The sequence below is a fragment of the Natrix helvetica genome (genome assembly GCF_964273705.1).
Source record: "Natrix helvetica genome assembly, chromosome: 1".
NCBI classification, from domain to species: Eukaryota; Metazoa; Chordata; class Lepidosauria; order Squamata; family Natricidae; genus Natrix; species Natrix helvetica.
Genome location: NC_138548.1, coordinates 74,334,046 through 74,353,016, shown reverse-complemented (window position 1 = coordinate 74,353,016; position 18,971 = coordinate 74,334,046). Strand labels below are relative to the sequence as shown.

The 18,971-nt window shown below is 42.3% G+C and overlaps 1 protein-coding gene across 5 annotated transcripts in view; it reads left to right on the top strand.

Annotated features, from left to right (window-relative positions):
* Positions 1-18,971, top strand: part of RGS6 (regulator of G protein signaling 6) — a 260,857-nt gene that overhangs the window by 213,030 nt on the left and 28,856 nt on the right. For 3 of the 5 annotated variants that reach the window (XR_014173738.1, XR_014173739.1, XM_081934979.1), the window contains exon 15: positions 11,091-11,255. Coding sequence is in view for 3 of the 5 variants with exons in the window: in XM_081934979.1 (XP_081791105.1) it covers positions 11,091-11,255 (165 nt within the window). In the remaining 2 variants the exon portion in view is untranslated. Of the gene's footprint in view, positions 1-11,090; positions 11,278-18,971 lie in introns of all 5 variants that reach the window. The other 2 variants (XM_081934978.1, XM_081934977.1) reach the window with 1 other exon arrangement.

Below are 18,971 nucleotides of genomic sequence, written 5' to 3'. Positions count from 1 at the left end.
TGTCTCCCCTAGTCCTTCTTTTCATTAAATTAGGCATAGCCAATTCATGTAACCATTCTTTGTATGTTTTAGCTTTCAGTGCCCTAATCATTCTTGTTGCTGTTCTCTGCACTCTTTGCGATGGGAGAAAAAAGGCATTAGAGATAGAAGGGAAAGGAGACAGGTTGGCTATGGAGCTTCAGCTTACATGTGAGACAGATTACCAGTACCTTATCAATTAAAAATTCTAATGTGTTAAGAAAAATCATTATGTTTTCTGAGACCCTCTAAGACGGCCTGCAATCTTTTGGTGTGCGTCCAACAACCTCTTGGTCAACAATAAGATTATAATTCAGTTTTCCAAAATAATCTTTTTCAGGTGTGTTACACAGTATCCTGGGAGACTGCATTACTCTGATACAATTTTGTCCTTGTTTTGAGTCCTAAGGTCAAAATGGTGTCTTTTAATTATTTTCTACAACATTTGTCCTATTTGTCCTACATAGAATATTGAGAGACCCGAGGGGCCCTTGGTGCTCTCTGAGCTTCGTTGTTTTCTTGCAGATGTTTCATTACCCAAAATAGGTAACATCATCAATGCTAGTGCTAGTGCTAGAGAATGCTAGACAGACTTTGCTGACAGATAATGGCATGTATCACTTTAGAGATATATCACCTCTAATCTTGTCTGTGAACTTATTGGCGTCTGTAATACTGCTGTTGGTGAGAATAGGAAAAATATCTGGGTTTGTTACAGGGACTGGTCCCCATTCTTCTGTTTTGTGTTTTTTTTTTGTCTTTTATTTTGCTAGTGAGAATCTCCTTTAATTTGTCTAAGCTGCAGGCGACTAACAGTATAGTTGTGGGTTGTTGTTGTTGTTTTCATTTCTGTAGTGTGCCTTTTAATAGGTCTTTCTTGGGAATTGGTCTGGTCTCTATTCATTTGTCTATTGATCTTGTTAGGGGGGGAGTTCTCTGCCCTGAATAGCTGGTTTAATTTCATCAGTTGAGCATCTTTATCAGGTGGGTGAGAATAAATTCAGTTGTGGTGTCAAGCCTGGCTATAATGATAGATCTGGTAGCTTGTTCTGGTTGAAGCTGGAAGGAAAAGATGAAATGCAGTGATCTGTAGGTTTCCATATAATGTGATATATAGTATATGTAACCATTGTATAGTTTTATGGTGATATCAAGGAAATGGACATTCTGTAGATAGGCTAAGATTAATGCTGGGTTGGATGTTGTTAATTTCATGATCAAGTTTTGTGAAAGATTCATTTCCATGGGTCCAGACGAGTTAAAAAAAAATGTCATAAATGAACATTAAGTAAAAGAGGCTTACAGATTAAGTGTGGGTTTAAGTCAGTCATGACGTTATTGGCATATGTTTGAAGATAAGACACTTTATGAAATGTTGTCCTCAAAACAAGTTTAAATTAATTATTTAACTCCTTCCTACTCCTAAGGGGGAGTCAACATCAACTATCCCTTACCTTTTCCCGAAACAAAAGTTGTAAAAGAGTTGGAGAATTTTCAAGGAGCTCTTTAATTTTACTCTTTAACCCTTCTCTCTGCTCCTTTTCAAAAGGACAAGAATATTGAGCCTCCCAGTCCAGGAATTCTCTGGAGAAATCAAAGCATAGTCTCAGCCATAAACAACGCAGAATTTGCTATCCCTGAACTGGTAAATCAAAGAATCTTGGCATCAGTCGGTACACCTCAGCAGCATTTGGAGAATTAAAAGATATACTTTACCGAGTTAAGGGCAGATGGGTGAACAGCAGCAGCATTAGTGAACAAGGTCCAAAGCTTACTGAGACAATAAAGCAGTAAGCGCAAGAGGGGAGCAATTATGGAAGCACAGTTTCAGGGCCTAAAGATGGCCTCATCAAAATTCTGCAGCCAGGAGGACCAAGTGAGCAATCGGCTGCGGGTTTTTGAACTTTCAGAATCCTGTGGGAAAGATAAGCTATTTCAGTATTTTGCCTATAGTAACAAAATGCCCAAGGTCAATCTTGAGGGGAACCTTCACCATCTGTCTATGGATTTCTATTCTCTTTTGTATATCACAAAAATCCATAGGAAGCCGCAATGATTAAAATTCTCCTTCCCTTTTCTTAATCTAGGAAGGGGCAATAATTTGACAACCTTGAAACTAAGCAGAGGGACATTTGGGAATTTTAAAAAGGGAAAACTTTAAGGCCTAGCAGTGAGAAAAGAGGTTCACTTAAATGGAACCTGGAGTTTTATTTCTTCAGGCAATTTTCCTTAACTTAAAACAGATTGCTTTTAATATTCTTTATTCTAACTGCTAACTACATATATTCTGAAAACATTATGAGGTTGTAAACATAATAAATGCAAAGCCATAGATATAGATATGCACAGATAATATAGGTTTTCATTACCATTAAATTCTTTCTGCTCACTCAGTGCTATGTACCATATTTTTCAGTGTTTAAGATGCACTCCCCTTCCAAAAGTGGGTGGAAATGTCTGTGCGTCTTATACAGTGAATGTTGCTGAAGCCCCACCAGCCCCCACCCTTCAGCCTCTGGTTCCCAGCAATTTGCCTCCTTGCAGCAAATAGCAAACAGCCTGGTCAGCTTCAGTGCAGCCTGATTTAGTACAAGCAGCTCATTGGCGGTTGGATTGGCCTCCCAGAATACTGCCTATCAGGCTGTGAGGATGGCCACCACCCATCACCACCCTCGCTGCCCATCGCCACTGTCACCTATCACTGCCCCATTTTTGGCCTCTGTGGCAGAAGTGGGTTGCTGCTGGTTCGGCCTTCATTGGGTGAACTGGTAGTAGTGGTGGCGGGAGCTTTGATTGGACCATGTGACTGTTTGGGGAAGGGAAAAAACGTTTACCTTTAAGTAGGTGAAAACACCGGGAACATTTAGAGTTGGTTTTTACCAGTCTGTGCCAATATGAGCCACGGTGGCGCAATCGTTAGAGTGCAGTACTGTGGGCTACCTTTGCTGCCTGCCAGCTGCCTGCAATTTGGCAGTTCAAATCCCACCAAGCTCAAGGTTGACTCAGCCTTCCATGCTTCTGAGGTGGGTAAAATGAGGACCCAAATTGTTGGGGGCAATAGGCTGACTCTGTAAACTGCTTAGAGAGGGCTGTGAAGCACTATAAAATGGTGTATAAATCTAGGTGCTATTGCTTCTACAACCAATAAAACTAATCTTTGAGAAATCTACCTGCCTTGGAGTTCTGTTTGCTATGGGTGTATTACTTGGAACTCTGGGAGTGTGATTGCTTTGTCTTCTCAGTTTCCACATTGAGGCAGAAGTAGATACAAGAAGTTTCAGAAACGATTAATTTGTTGGACGTTACAATCCATAATGTGGCTTAGGGGAAAGTACAGAAGTGAGTCGCTCCCAGTTCGGCCGAAACGGTAGTGATAATCTGGCTTGGATTGCAGAACCACATAAAACAACCATTTTGTTTCAAACAAAGGTTTACCCCCAAACCATTAAGACATTCAGAAAGTAATATGGAATATTCAAAGAGATAAAATATGCCTTAAAAAAATCTCTCTCTCCATGAATACAATTTTAAGCAAGGACATAACCAGATATTATGCAGATTGGCCTCCCGATAGATTGTCCTCCAGATGTGTTGGAATACAGTCCCTATCATCCACAGTCATTGGGTGATGGGTATGTATTCCAAATGAGTGGGAAGAAACAGAAAAAGAAAGATTTCTCCAAGAATAAATAAATCAGACAAACGTTGCTATCAGGCTCCTACAGTCTGAAATCTTACATAATAGACAGTGTGGAATATACACTTATTTGTATGTTTGCTAATTTTCTACAGTTATAAATTCATTGGCGAAAGAATCAGAGTTGGTAAAACATTCCAAACTCTTTGGGTTCTTCGCCACTAGAGGGGGCACATGCTCCATGGGGACTTATGTCTGCCAAATAGCAGTGAAAACAGCTTGATACTAAATGAGCGATCTCATATCCCAAAGACTTGATACCAAACAGAAACCAAGGATGGTGTTTGCAGAATTATCTGGGATGGGAAAATGTTGCATGACTGGCCTTAAGGCTATGATGTAGCTGCAGACCAGGTGGTGCCCTCTAGGTTGGCTAAGGATTATACGATTGAAGCCCACCTAGGAGGGCACCCAAATTAGGGACAAACTTCAATAGGATGAAGTGGCTGAATTTGCACATTGTGCTAAGTTTTATTGCTGAATTTCATATTGTTTTGGCTTTGCACAATATGCAAACTCAGCCAACCGTAGCTTGGTTGACACATCTTCATTGTTTAAAAAAAACCCAAGGCTTACTGCAACATGAAGTCTTCCCTCGTGTTTAACAGCTTCAAAGAAATACAGCCAGTAGCTTAGAATCCTAATATCTTTCTGTATATAATTTCCCCTTCTCACTGATGGCTAGATCATGCTTCAAATGGCACCTTCGTTTCTTTGCAATTTTTTTCACAAACTAAAAAGATTGTTTTTGGTCTCCAAGCATTTAATAAACATTAAAAAAATATTACTTCTCTGCTTCCTGTGTTAATAGTATCCACAGCTTAAATATTCCAAGAAGTACAGTATTTCATTTGTGACATCAGAAAATGCATATGCAGAAGTGGTCTATTCCCAGTGAATTGTAAGAAGGCCTAGTTTGGCTGCAAAAGGTCATCTGGGAGCCATATGTCAGCTGTTCAGAGCTTCCCCAATCAAGTGTAATAAATAAATACATTTCCCTGGAATTTTATGATATATAGCCCAGCCAGGTCAGAGAAAGTGCAGTTTGTTAGGTTGCCCATTATTTGCTAAGACAGCATTGTTGGTAAAATAGTTTCTGTCGCTCCCAATATAGTGTATATGTATGTGAGTGTGTGTGTGTGTGTGTGTGTGAGAGAGAGAGAGAGTTTCAATATATGTGTATATATACATATATGCACACACATGTGTACACGAGACATAAGGAATAAGTACAGCTTGGTAGTCTGTTAAGTCAGTGTGAAACTAAGATGGATAATAAGCATTTCTGTGTTCCCTAAATTCAGCCATAATTCAAACAATGAACTTTTAAACAACTTACTTTGGGCTGAGGCCAGCCCGTTCTGTGTAGGTAGAAGGCATAGAATTTGATCCTCCGTGAACTTGTTACCCTCGAGAAGGCAGAAATAGAAACAAGTCCTCCGTTCTAAATATTTACATATTGCTTTCGGAAGGGTAGAAAATCATTCAAGGGAGTGATCAGCACAGCAGAAAATGCAGCTCCTTCTGTTCATTTGAAGAGGATTTCACAAATGCTTTGTTCTTTTTCTTCCCCTTCTTTGGTACCCCTGGCTGCAAACAAATATTAAAATGAGGGCACTTCTAGGTGTACAAAGTTCCTTAGTACCCCGTTTCCCCTAAAATAAGACCTCCCCAGATAATAAGCCCACTTGGGCTTTTGAGCACATGTGCTCAAATAAGCCCTGCTCCGAAAATAAGTCCTTCCCTGAAAATATTGCAACACAACAGCAGCCATGAGGTGACCACGCTCGCCTCCTCCTGCACCTCAAAAATAATAAAACCTCCCCGAAAATAAGGCCAAGTGCTTATTTCGAGGGTCGAAAGAAAATAAAGACCCTGTCTTATTTTCGGGGAAACATGGTACTCTTGTGAAAGTGCCAGTTGGGGATTATTTCAGAGTTTTAAAAAAAACATTTTTCACACTTTCAGACCCGTTGAGGAGCATTCTCAGAAAGCAGTGCTTTTCTCAGCCATTCCATTTGGGTGGTGCATGTGAAGGAAATGTGCCACAGAGACCAATCAGTTGCTTCATATATATTAAAACATATGGCAGTATGCTCTAGGTCAGTGGTGGGCAACCTTTTTTTTCAACTGAGCCAAATCTCGCCAAAACCATGATTGAAATTTATTTTAAGAGCCACATTTTTAAAACCGAAAATACATAGGATTGTACACTGTTTTTAGTTTCAATAAACTCTGGCATTTGAAGCACGCAAGTCTTAAAGCTGTCAAGTTACAAGATCCTTGCATCCCTAACCCTTTAGGAAAAAAAACCCAAGGGATCTTCAAACCTGACAGCTTGAAGACTTGTGGACTTCAACTCCCAGAATTCTGAGAATTGAAGTCCACCAAGGGCATCAATCATATTAGCCCAGGGATCTGCAAAATTGGCTCTTAAGACTGGTGGACTTCAACTCCCAGAATTCTGAGAGTTGAAGTCCACCAGTCTTAAAACAGACACATTTGCAGACCTCTGTGTTAGCCCAAAGCCTGGCACTGGGCGGGCCTTGCTCCCCCATTGGTGGAGCCCCAGGAAGCGAGGAGGCAGAAAAAGAAATGGAGGCTAAGGAGCTTCCCCCCCGCCCCCTCCCAGCAAAAATCTTATCAGGGAGCCGGCGGGCAGTAGCAAATTAGCTGATCACGTGGCGTGATCGGCTAATTTGCTACTGCCCGCCCGGCTCCCCGGTTAGATTGTTGCTGGGAGGAGGCGGGGGGGGGGAAGCTCCTTAGCCTCCGTTTCTTTTTCTGCCTCCTCGCTTCTCGTCCCCACCTGACTTCAGGATCCTCCCTAATCATTGTGGGTCGAAAAGAAAAAAGGGAAAGGGGCGCTTGTTTTGAAGTGCCCGACAGGAGGGAGGGGAGCGGGTGCCCGGCACACAGAAGAGCCATATTAAAGTGTGTAAAGAGCCACATGTGGCTCGCGAGCCGCGGCTTGCCGACCACTGCTCTAGGTAATCCACCTCTCCTATTGTGAAAATCACTTTCAGGGACAGGCAGCATGACAATCAACCACAAACAGTGAGTAAACTAATAATACCATCCATTGGCATCCTTCAGTCTCAAAGCATCTGGAAAGCATCTGGTGTGACTAAAAAGGCCAATTCGGGAGTGGCAATCCCTTCCACACTGAGGGCAGATACATTCTGTCCCCTGCCCAGCCCCCAGATTTCGGTGGTTCCGGGACTGCCTCTTTGCCTCAGTCTGCCGAACAAGTGTCTCTTCATATTGGAGAAGGCCATGCTGTGTCTTTAGCCTCCAAGCTGTTTATGTCCATTCCCAAGGCCTTTGGATCCCTCTTGCAGCTATCCTTATATTGCAGCTGTGGTCTCCCTCTGAGGCGCTTTCCCTGCACTAATTCTCCATACAGGAGATCTTTTGGAATCCGACCTTCAGCCATTCTCACGATACGCCCAAGCCAGCGTATATAATAAAGGCTACAGATATTGTTATTTAACACTCATATTTTCTCCCCAGAACACTTGAAATGGCATTTATACTCCCTTATTAGATGGATCCGCTTTGTTTCGGTTCCAGTGATCCTCCAAGCCAGCAGACTTTGTTGTCCCTGTTTTTTTGTTATATCATGTATGTCCCTGAGATGGCTTTGTGGATAACTGTTTTTCTTGGCTTCCTCGGGCTGATATTTCAGCCATTGTAATAATAGCACAGCTTTGTTTCAAGTACTAAGACTCCTTTCTTCAACCCGGTACCCTCAGTTGTACAAGTGAAACTCGAAAAATTAGAATATTGTGCAAAAGTTCATTTATTTCAGTAATGCAACTTAAAAGGTGAAACTAATATATGAGATAAGACTCATTACATGCAAAGCAAGATAGTTCAAGCCATGATTTGTCATAATTGTGATGATTATGGCGTACAGCTCATGAAAACCCCGAATCCACCATCTCAGAAAATTAGAATATTACATGCAATCAATAAAACAAGGATTGTACATAGAACAATATCGGACCTCTGAAAAGTATAAGCATGCATATGTGCTCAGAACTTGGTTTGGGCCCCTTTTGCAGCAATTACTGCCTCAACACAGCATGGCATGGAAGCTATCAGCCTGTGGCACTGCTGAGCTGTTGTGGAAGAGCAGGATGCTTCGATAGCAGCCTTCAGATCTTCTGCATTGTTCGGTCTCATGTCTCTCATCTTTCTCTTGGCAATGCCCCATAGATTCTCTATGGGGTTCAGGTCAGGCGAGTTTGCTGGCCAATCAAGCACAGTAATCCCACAGTCATTGAACCAGGTTTTGGTGCTTTTGGCAGTGTGGGCAGCTGGAAAATGAAGTCAGCATCCCCATAAATCTCGTCTGCGGAAGGAAGCATGAAGTGCTCCAAAATCTCCTGGTAGACGGCTGCGTTGACCCTGGTCTTAATGAAGCACAGTGGTCCAAAGTCCTCTTTTCTGATGAGAGCAACTTTTGCCAAAAGCACCAAAAACTGGTTCAATGACCGTGGGATTACTGTGCTTGATTGGCCTCTCCATTCTTTCTCCATACTCTGGGTCATTAGTGTCCAAATCAGATGCAAAAGTTGCTCTCATCAGAAACTGTGCTTCATTAAGACCAGGGTCAACGCAGCGATATTCTAATTTTTCGAGTTTCACCTGTATTTAACTACAATTCCCAGAATTCCTAGTCAGAATGGCTGCCGGGGGGGGGGGGGGAGAACCACAGTTAAGGCAGGCTACACTAAACACCTTATCTGATACCATACCAAGCGGTGCCCATGTTCTCTGTATTTCACTCTCTGTATGATGCCAAGAAAAGGGCCTACATACAGTAATTTGTTCCAGAACCTTCCCCACTTTTTACAAACGTTTGCCAATCACATTTTATGTTGCAGCCTATGGAGGGATTCCTGCAACAGTATATTTAAGCTGGTTAGTGGATGGGTTGTCCACTGGTTTCAAGTTTTTGTAAATAGACAATATAAAATATCTGGATCTCTGAAGTGAGATGCATCATCATTGACCACCACCTTTGACCTCTGTACTGTTTCTTAAGTTAAAGTAGCAAGTTCTCTGGGCTCTTGCTTTTTGGTTGTCATGGCCATGAATGAGAAGGAGGAGAACTGGACAGTTAAACTATAGGCTGTTTTTAAAAGGCTGTGGTAGCAGCCCCACCTAAACTTTCGACCAGTAGTTTTAATGCTGGTTTGAGAGATTATTAAGAACAGGAAGTGGTAGCATATAGACACTTTTCATGTTTTTTTGTAGTAAAGAAAGCTCAGGCCAAGCTAGATCACTGGCTGACTGGGAAACATTTTTTCTCACTGTTAACAACAATGAATGAGGTGCATAGTTAAATGGGGGAGCAAGAAATCTTTAATATTTTATTGGAGGAATAAAAAAAGGATCACCTGATGAAATGAAGTGACAAGACTTTTGGATAAGTATTGGCCCAGAGATGCATACAAAATAGAAATCTCCCAAGATTTTCCAAGTCCAATTGCTGGTTTAATATACATGGATATACATAACAATCTAAGGTTTGTTATGTGCAAGTGATCAATCTCCAATCTGATAGCATTTAACATATTCTTGTAATGCCACTGATGCCACTGACTCATAAATGTGGTTACTGAATGAATCTATTTTTATTTTTATACAAAACTAACCAAATGGACTGTCTTCACAAAATGCTGAGCTCTCCCACTCTTTCTTCCCCCCCTCCCCCCAAAAAACCCTAATCAAACTAGAAACTAACCAAGCTTCCCATTGCATTGGGCTGGATGTTTGACTGACTTGCTGTCTGAATACATCCACTGTTTTATCATAGAGCATGTTTGTATCTAGTTGCCAGGAAAGGTGTAATAAGAATTCATAAATATCTAGACAGACCCACAAAGAAATGGCAAGTTAAAGGTCAGAGATTAAAGATTAGGTGGATGTACTCATGCTTGGAGTGCCAAGGATATTGGGCCCAACTCCTACTTATCCATGTAGGTAATGCCAGTTCAGAAAGAAAAAATGCAAGTTGCCATGAATGGGTCAAAAGAACCAGTTGCTGTGAATCTCCACTAGGTGTCAATATGGCATTGTGCATGCTTCCGTTAAAACACTTCCTCGGGAACCAAATAAAGACATTATATATATCTAATGTAAAACTTTTGTGAGTAATGTGTTCAACAAAGGGTGAAAAACAACAATTATGAAGGATAAAGGTAAAGGTTCCCCTCGCACATATGTGCTAGTCATTCCCGATTCTAGGGAGCCATGCTCATCTCCATTTCAAAGCGGAAGAGCCAGTGCTGTCCGAAGATGTCTCCGTGGTCATGTGGCCGGCATGACTAGACGCCAGAGGTGCATTATGTAGGATAGTTATCTGCAAAAATCAACTTCTAGCAAACTCAGGGCAAAAATCTATATGGTTACTGAGTGTTGACAAGTTGATGGTAGATAATCAATCAATCAATCAGAATCTCCTGGCTATGATAATGCTCTGGCGATGAAGAGTTTTCCTTTCAAACTTCCTTCGCTTAAGTAGCATAGCATAGGATTAAAGTCAAGTGATCTTCAACATAAGCCAGGGGTGTCCAAACTTGAGAACTTTAAGACTTGTGGACTTAAAGCTATGCTGGCTGGGGAATTCTGGGAGTTGAAATCCACAAGTCTTAAAGTTCCCAAGTTTGGACACCCCTGACATAAGCAGTGTTAAAAATATTAGACTGAAATTGAACCAGACCGACTTTTTATGCCTGAAACAATTCCTTCTCTTCATTGATTACTCTGGGATTTGACACAAGATACTTGTTGGAAGGAGGAGGTAGGGAGACTATATTTCAGTTTGTTCTTAGTAAGCATATCAAAAGCATATTGCCTGCAAAATAGCTCTATTTCCTGTTTCTAATTTCATAAGGTCTCGGTACATGATTCTAAAAAGCGATGGAGAGGTTGAAATGCATTACAAATGCATGGAGAGGCTGTAAAAGGTGATTTTTCTTTCAGAATCACTCAGAAATTACAACATGCTAATGGGTCAGGCAATGGTTATTTGGATATCAGTTGTCCCAAAGATGCTTTTTCAAGAGGCAACCCAACTTTCTGTTTTTTCTTTGAAAATGTTCTTATTCAAGAATCTTCTTCAGCTCTGACTGGATGGTGGGGGAAGGGAAGGATTTATACTCCTTGCGGAAAGTCCAGTTGCCTCTTGAAAAAGCGCCTTTGGGACCACCATGACCTGGATGACTGAGAATCTCCATAGACATTTGGATACCAGTTGGATATTGGCTGTAAAAAGATTGGGCTAAAATTAACCTGAATCTTTGGTGGCGCAGCTGACTCAGTTTTCTGGGATACATTTTCTTTCTTTGTTGCCTCAATGCAGGTTTTGGTTGGCTGTCCAAGATCTCAAAAAACAACCATTGCAAGATGTAGCGACCAGAGTAGAAGACATCTGGCAAGAGTTCCTCGCTCCCGGGGCCCAGAGTGCCATCAACCTGGACTCTCACAGCTATGAAATCACAAGCCAAAACGTCAAAGACCCAGGGAGGTACACATATGAAGATGCACAGGTTCGGACTTGGATGTCATTTCTAATAGTGCACTAGAACAAAAAAGGGAAATGCAGCTTTTAAACTGCTAAACCGTTCCTGGAAAATGCATAACTTATTAATATGTAAAGTGAAGATGCTTCAGTTTTAATCAAGAGCAGAAACGGGAATTGAATAAGGAAATTTATAAATGGATCTTTAAAAAAAAGATGATAATGTTTGCTACTATCACCTGTAGTTCCTTAGAACAGCATTTCCTAATCTTTCTGGGTGGGCGGCCCCGGGAGGGGGGAGGAGAGGAAGAGGGGAGGATTTTGTGGGAGGAGCATGTGTGCACCCAACTCTGTGGGGCTGTAAGCACTCATCACTCATGCAAATGGGTCTATGTACTGGAACACTACTCACGTGGCTCAGTTGCAAATAGGCCATGGGCCAGTAGTGGGTCACAGCCCACAGGTTGGGAACCCCTGCCTTAAAGAATCTACAAGGTTATTATGAACATAAAAGGCTTTTATTGGCATGCACCCTATTGATAGCCTTATCTACACCTTATATTTGACAAAGAGAGAGAGAGAGAGCGGAGAGAGAGAGAGGAGAGAGAGAGAGAGGAGAGAGAGAGGAGAGAGGGAGAGAGAGGAGAGAGAGGGGAGAGAGAGAGAGGAGAGAGGGAGAGAGAGAGGAGAGAGAGAGGAGAGAGAGGAGAGAGAGAGGAGAGAGAGAGAGAGGAGAGAGAGAGGAGAGAGGGAAAGAGAGGAGAGAGAGAGAGGAGAGAGGGAAAGAGAGGAGAGAGAGGAGAGAGAGGGGAGAGAGAGGAGAGAGGGAGAGAGAGGAGAGAGAGGAGAGAGAGAGGAGAGAGATGGGGGAGTAAAGACCCCTCCTGGCTAAGTACAGGAGTACAGGAGTCCAAATTAAACATCATTGACATGCTTGTTTAGCAATCATTGGTTCCTTTCATGTACTGATTGTATTGTCAGGAAGTTTTTCACACTTTCAGGCAGACACCGCCTTTCTGTAACTTAAACAAATTATTCTGTGCCCTATACTTCAAAACAGCGGAGAACAATTTGGAGCTTAGCTGAAACTACCAAATGTTGTATTTCCTGAATGTGAACATTTACAATGAGAACAGATATCATGGGTAAAACCTAACATCCTCCGACTCAAATTGTGACCTGAGTTTACATCTGTGGGCATGTACACATGCGGGCCCACGTACCTGTGGTATAAAGTGGGCAACATTACTAAAAGAAAGTATCGATGCGCTAAGGAAGATAAGATTATCCAAGACTCTAAAGAGAGTAAGCCAACGTTTTCCAACTAGATACATTAAACAAAAATATGTAATTGTGCGTGGATGATTTTTTTCAAGGTGGGCCTCTACTTAAGCCACCACTTCCTTTGGCACCCCCTCTTTTTCCTGCTGGATGCCCACCAATCTTTCCTGCTGCATTGGTCAAAGGGAGGAAATCAGCAATTGAAGCAAGCAGGTAGCAATTGGAGTAGGCAGGTGAGCAATTACAGAGACTCTTTGCAATCACTTGCTCAGTTTTGCCTGCCAGGAGAAGAGAAAGGCTGAGTAATCATGAAAATGTGGTGGAGCAATTGCTGCCTCTCTCACTTACCCCCTTTTTTTTTTCCTGGATGCATGGTGGAGGCCATTAGATTAATTGGATAGAATCACCATTGCTGGAGGGAGATCTCAGATGAGCGAGTGGGAGGATGAAAGGGTTACGTCATCCAGTTCAACAGAACAAATGAATGGACACAGTTGCTCGCACACTTTCTTGGCAACATCTGCAGCCAGATTCACCGCAGTGCCCAGGGAGAATGGACTTGAGAAGAAATACTTGCAACTGCTGCCGCTGCATTCTTCCCTGGTTAACTCCTCCTCCAGAAATAGCAATAGAACTTAGCCTTATATACTGGTTCATAGTGCTTTACAGCCCTCTTTTAGCAGTCAGCATATTGCCTCCAACAGTCTGGGTCCTCATTTTATCAACTCGGAAGGATGGAAGGCTGAGTCAATCTTGAGCCAGTCAGGTTCAAACTGCTGACAGTGGGCAGAGTTAGCCTATAATACTGCATTCTGACCTCTGTGCCACCACAGCTCTGAAATGTTGGAGAAAGCTGGATAGGCAGTGCTGGAGAAGTTTCCAGGCGGTATCTTCCCTGCTGCCTTTGAGTTTTCCTGCAAGGAACTGTTTCATCCTGCAGTTTCCTCCAAAGATGCTAGTATTATAAATTCTGATATGTATATAGATATGAGGTTAGGGCCACAGTTACTGGAACTATCCTATATTTTTCAGAAACTGAATCAGGGAATTGACTTCTCAGATGCATACATAGGTGTGATGCAGAGCCAAATTTCTGCTATATGCGTGCCAAAGATATATGAAGAAGCAAACCTAGGATAGGCAACCTGGTATCTGATGAATTTTGAAGAGATCTTCTGACCCATTGGCAGGTGTAGGTATCAGCAAAGTCTTTTTATTGCCCAGCTACTGCAATAAGTGGCCCTTTCAACAGTGCCAGTAAAATTTCACCTCAGTTTACCCCCCATCTACAGTCAATGCAAGCCAGTCCCACAAATCGGAGCCGATTCATAAGACAAGGAGGAAATCCAAGGTTCACAAACAAGTTTCAGAGTCCGCAAAGCCAAAACACGGTCAGAAGTCCATGAGAGCCAGGGAAGTGTGCACCGAAGCAAATTGCTGTTCCCGGAAATTTATCTTCCCCTAGAGTATGGCTAAATCACCCCAAGCCAGATGTTCCTTGTGAGGAGGGCTGGGGCTGCTTTCTCATGAGTAGCCTTACATACCTCCTCTATCCTTTCTTCCACTCTATGGAGAGGCAGCTGTTCCTCTTCAGAGGAGATCTGTCGCCTTTCATCGCTGCGGATGGTTGGCAACTGATTCTCCCCTGCTTTCATTAGAGCAGGCGGCTTCCCATCTGGTTCACCGCTGCTCCCAATGCCAGACAGCTCTGGGATTGCATTATCCTAGGCCATCGGGGTCTTCAGACTTTCCTAGGGTGACATGCCATCCCACTCGTATGGTCTGGGGTCCAGCTCCTCCTTCTCCTCCTCCAAACTGGCTTCCGATGGGACCCTCACAAAGACAGTCTCGGTCAGTCCTACCATTATAGCAAGTAACAAGGTTGTTGGAAGGTGTACTGCTTCTAAAACCTGAATGGGGGCACCAAGTTGTCTAACCCTGCAGGGGAACTACAACTTGAGGCAGTAGAAGGACCCTCCTATATGTCCCTTCCCACTTGCTAGTAATACAGTCATTCAGTCATCCAGCTTGTCAATTTCCTGGTCATCGCATCAAATTGACTGAGAGAAAGTTACCAATGCCAGCAAGAACAGTGAGTCACGATGAAGAACCATGTGCCCTCCGTGCTACACAGCAACAGCTCTGGGAAGTGGAGCAACAGGTCCACTCTCTTGCCTCCCTTCTCCCTCCTCTTTTGCTGCCTATCCTAGACTTCTGTTCAGAGTTTCATTCCATCTAATAGTAGATCCCGTGTTTCCCCGTTGGCTAAGAGGAACGTGTTAAGATTTGAGCGGTATAACTGGGTCAGGACAAAATAAGGAGGCATAAGGGAAGGTGGGCTTTGATAGAAATCAAGAGCAATGTAATGTCTCTGCTAGAAAACTGGTATTAAAGTGGTCAAAGGTCTTGGGTGTAAGAATAGCTACAGCACAGCATAATTTTTCAACCTTCCCAACTTTTAGGATGTGTGGACTTCAGTTCCCAGAATTCCCAGCCAGCACTGAATTACATGAGCCACGGTGACCGAGTGGTCAGACTGCAGTACTGCAGGCTACTTCTGTTGACTGCTGGCTGACTGCAATTTGGCAGTTCAAATCTCACCAGGTTGACTCAGCCTTTCATCCTTTCAAGGTGGGAAAAATGAGGACCCAAATTGTTGGGGGCAATGTGCTGATTCTGTAAACCGCTTAGAGAGGGCTGTAAAAGCACTGTGAAGCGGTATATAAGTCTAAGTGCTATTGCTATTGCTACAACATTTCAGATGCAGACTATTAACCAGCTCGCCAGCTCGCAGTCCTTTTTGGGGACTTCTGGAAGTCTGGACTCTTGGCAACAGATACTAAACAGCTTCTTCCCCTCTGCTTACCGTTCAGGTTTGAGAGTCGCGGAGTGTTTGCTGACAACTAGTTCTGATGAAGCCTTGATGGCGAGTGATAGCAAATACTGGGTGTGTTACATCGAAGGCCACTGCTGAAAGAGCAAATCAGGGTTTTCTTTCTGAATGGGCTGCCGAAAGCCCAGGTGACTCTTATATGTCGGCCATAAAACAAGAATGCTCCAAAATGCAGAAATGCTCCATCCATCACATTGATTTGCGCAGTCACTCCCAAGATAGCTGCAGCACCCGGTGGCTTTATGGCATACAATCTCTCAACTTCACATCTTGAAGCAGCAGGCACAAATCTTTGTAAGTCACCCCACCACCCCACCCTCACCCCTGACAAGCACACGTATGTCAGGCTCAAATGCAGGCTTGTTTCTGAAAATAACTCTGCAACCAAACCCACAGTGAGGGCTGGCCCTGGGTTTCAAGGAATACAAAACCACATCTACGGTATTTTACTTCGCACACGTTCTTTTTACTTAAAACTTCTGAAAGATGTGACCAAATGCATAGCATCGTGCTGACAGTTTCTGGAAGAAGCTGACAAGTTATGGCTGTAATGTAAAATGCTTGCAATTGTGAACAGCTTGAATAAAGCCACATCCTGTCCTTCTACCTCCTCTCTTGAATGCCAGGAAAAAAGGAACAAGAGCTGCAAAAAAAAAAGTTGCCATATTTCCACTGCACATTTAACTTTGCAATGAAGTACTTTTTTTTTTTTTTTTTGCACAGGGATATATCAGCAAAGTAAGAGTCTTGGCTAGCGATAAGGTTAAAATTAGGATTCAGATAGAAATGGAGGTACTGTATGAAATAGGTGGGAGGCCTTTTGTGAACTGTATAAATTATTTCTCAGTCTGGCCAAATTTACTTAAGCTCTGCCCTCTGTTTCCTGCACATTTTTCTTTCTCACCATCCCAATTTTTGGTGATATATTTCTATTTCTATTTCTATTTCCCTCTCTCTCTCTCTCTCTCTCTCTCTCTCTCTCTCTCTCTCTCTCTCTCTCTCTCTCTCTCTCTCTCTCATTTTTTTGGCAATCTGTAAATGGCCTCTGTCAAAGAGCCATATGTAATGTTGAAGTATCTCTTCTCGTAATGAGTTTTGGCTTTTGCTTTATTCCTTACATCATTGACTCTATCTATGTCTCTGTGTGCATATTTTGATGAGCATGTAAGCTCTATAATGAGACTAAGGCTGATTATAAAATAAGCAATTTAGATAATAACCTTACTCTCTGTGACAGTTTAAAATTAGCTGCTCATCCTTTCTGTCTTGCCAGAAAGTTTCAGGTTCTTGTTTGGAACCACAAAAAGATAACAAAAAGAAAAAGAAAGTGGAAATTGTCCTGGGAGCAGTTAGGCTAGTGCCTTCCCATCCATCATCTAAGGTTGAATGAAAATTCGCCTATCTATTATCTAAGAGGGAAAAGGAGGAGGAAAGCCCATACTTGCACACAAAAGAAAAATGAGGGATGCTTTTATTGTTGCTTTGCTAGGCTCCATTGACTACCCAATACAGCAGGCAGAGATAATGTTGTCTTATTTTAAAAGATCCAACTGTTTCCAGAATCCTTGTCTAGAATTTCCAAGATGCGGGACTGTTGGCTAAGTGCCCTTCTATAATCTAGCCAGGGCCATAACTGTAGCTTGCTGTAGGAGAGAGAAACTGGACCTCTTCTTACACTGACATTGACTTGAAGTAGTTATCTTATCATTGTAGGTTCCTTTTTCTTATTATCTCCCATATTCCTATTTAGGTCTTAGTGAAATTGATAGTGCAGACCCATCCCAAGAATTTTGCCGAGTGTGTTTCTCATATTTTCTTTCTAAAGACGTGGCTTGTATTGTATGCAGAAGGTGTTATAGCTTAAAGTAAGCTTGAACGTACCACTTTTCTCATTGTTGCATTATCACCTTTCTTTTGCTCTCCAACAGCACTGCGTACAAATGAAGTCATTTTGCGATGCTAACCATACAGTCTGGGAAAAAAAATAGCATAGATTCTACAACTTATGAAACATCATTGTGCGAGGAGGCGAGCATAGAAAGCTAGTGTGCACAGTCGTCTGTGGGCTAGAAATAGCTTTTTTTTTTCCCCTAGCCTCCTGAATGATCAAGTTTGCTAGCCTTTTTAGACTAGGAAGCATGGAAAGCTAAGGAGTTCAGTTGTTTGGAAATTAGGGTGCAGTTTGGAAAAGCACATGCCTGCAGAATGGCACAAGACATCCGCTCTTAGTAGAAAGCTGTGCCGGGCATTGGTTGGGCATGACTGTCAGCAGCTATAGAAAAATGTGAGGGTAAGTGGAGCAATTTATGCTCATTGTTGGCCCCTGTAATCAATGGAGGCCTCCCAAGAATGGTGGGATGGAGAGACGCCCAGATCTATTGCCTGCGGCAATTTCCATGCACTGGGTCAGCCATGGAGCAGCACAAATTCTCCCAATCCATGGCAGATTTACACATACTAGTGGGGTCCTATTGCCTGTAACTGACCTCTCCCACTCCCAATGCACCCCACTATACTTAATGATCTGCATACTTATCAACAGTAGTCAGATGAGCTGAAAGTGAAGTGGTCACATGACATCTCACTCAATTCCAGACCCCTTTATGGTGCTAAGCAGTGGTGGGATTCAATTTTTTTTACTACCAGTTCTGTGTTTACGCACGGTTTGGTGGGTGTGGCATGGCGTGGCTTGGTGGGCGTGGCAGGGGAAGGATACTATAAAATCCCCATTCCCACCCCACTCCAGGGAAAGGTTACTGAAAAATTCCCATTCCCAATCAGCTGGGACTCAGGAGGTGGAGAATAGATGGGGCGGGGCCAGTCAGAGGTGATATTTACTGGTTCTCCGAACTACTCAAAATTTCTGCTACCGGTTCTCCAGAACTGGTCAGAACCTGCTGAATACCACCTCTGGCGCTAAGTTGAGAACTATCAGGTCATATTTTTTAAGCTATTTATGTAACTTAGTACAAGCCATTTTTACGCAAAATTGTGTTGCCCTCATTTCTTCTCAAAAATATATTTATTGAACTTTTCCATATAATAACAAATGAAAAAGCGAAGGGGAAAAAATTCGGAAAAGTCCAAGAGAAGAAGAATAAACCAAAGTTAAGAAATATAGATTACTCCTGACCTTCTTTTTAACAGACAATTGTGTTGTTATTGTCCCTTCTTTTTAAATATTTGAAAAACCCTTTCACCTCTTCATTTAGTCCTCATCTTTCTTAGTCTTCAAATCCTTCTTTCAACAAAAGTCCATATAAAGCTTCCAATTTTTTTAAAATGTTTTGGTTTTGTTCTGACCAGGTCAGTTTTGCCATTTCAGCAAATTTGGACATTTTTGTAACCTATTCTTCTACTATGAGAATTTCATCATTCTTCCATTGTGATGCATATAATAATCTTTCTGCAGTTACAATTTATAGTATCAAGTTACCATACATCTTTTCTAATTCATTAACCATAGGTTCCAATAAAAAAAGTTCTGATTGCTTAGCAATATTCATCCTTCAAGTCCTTTTCATCATTATGTGAATTTAAATCCAAAA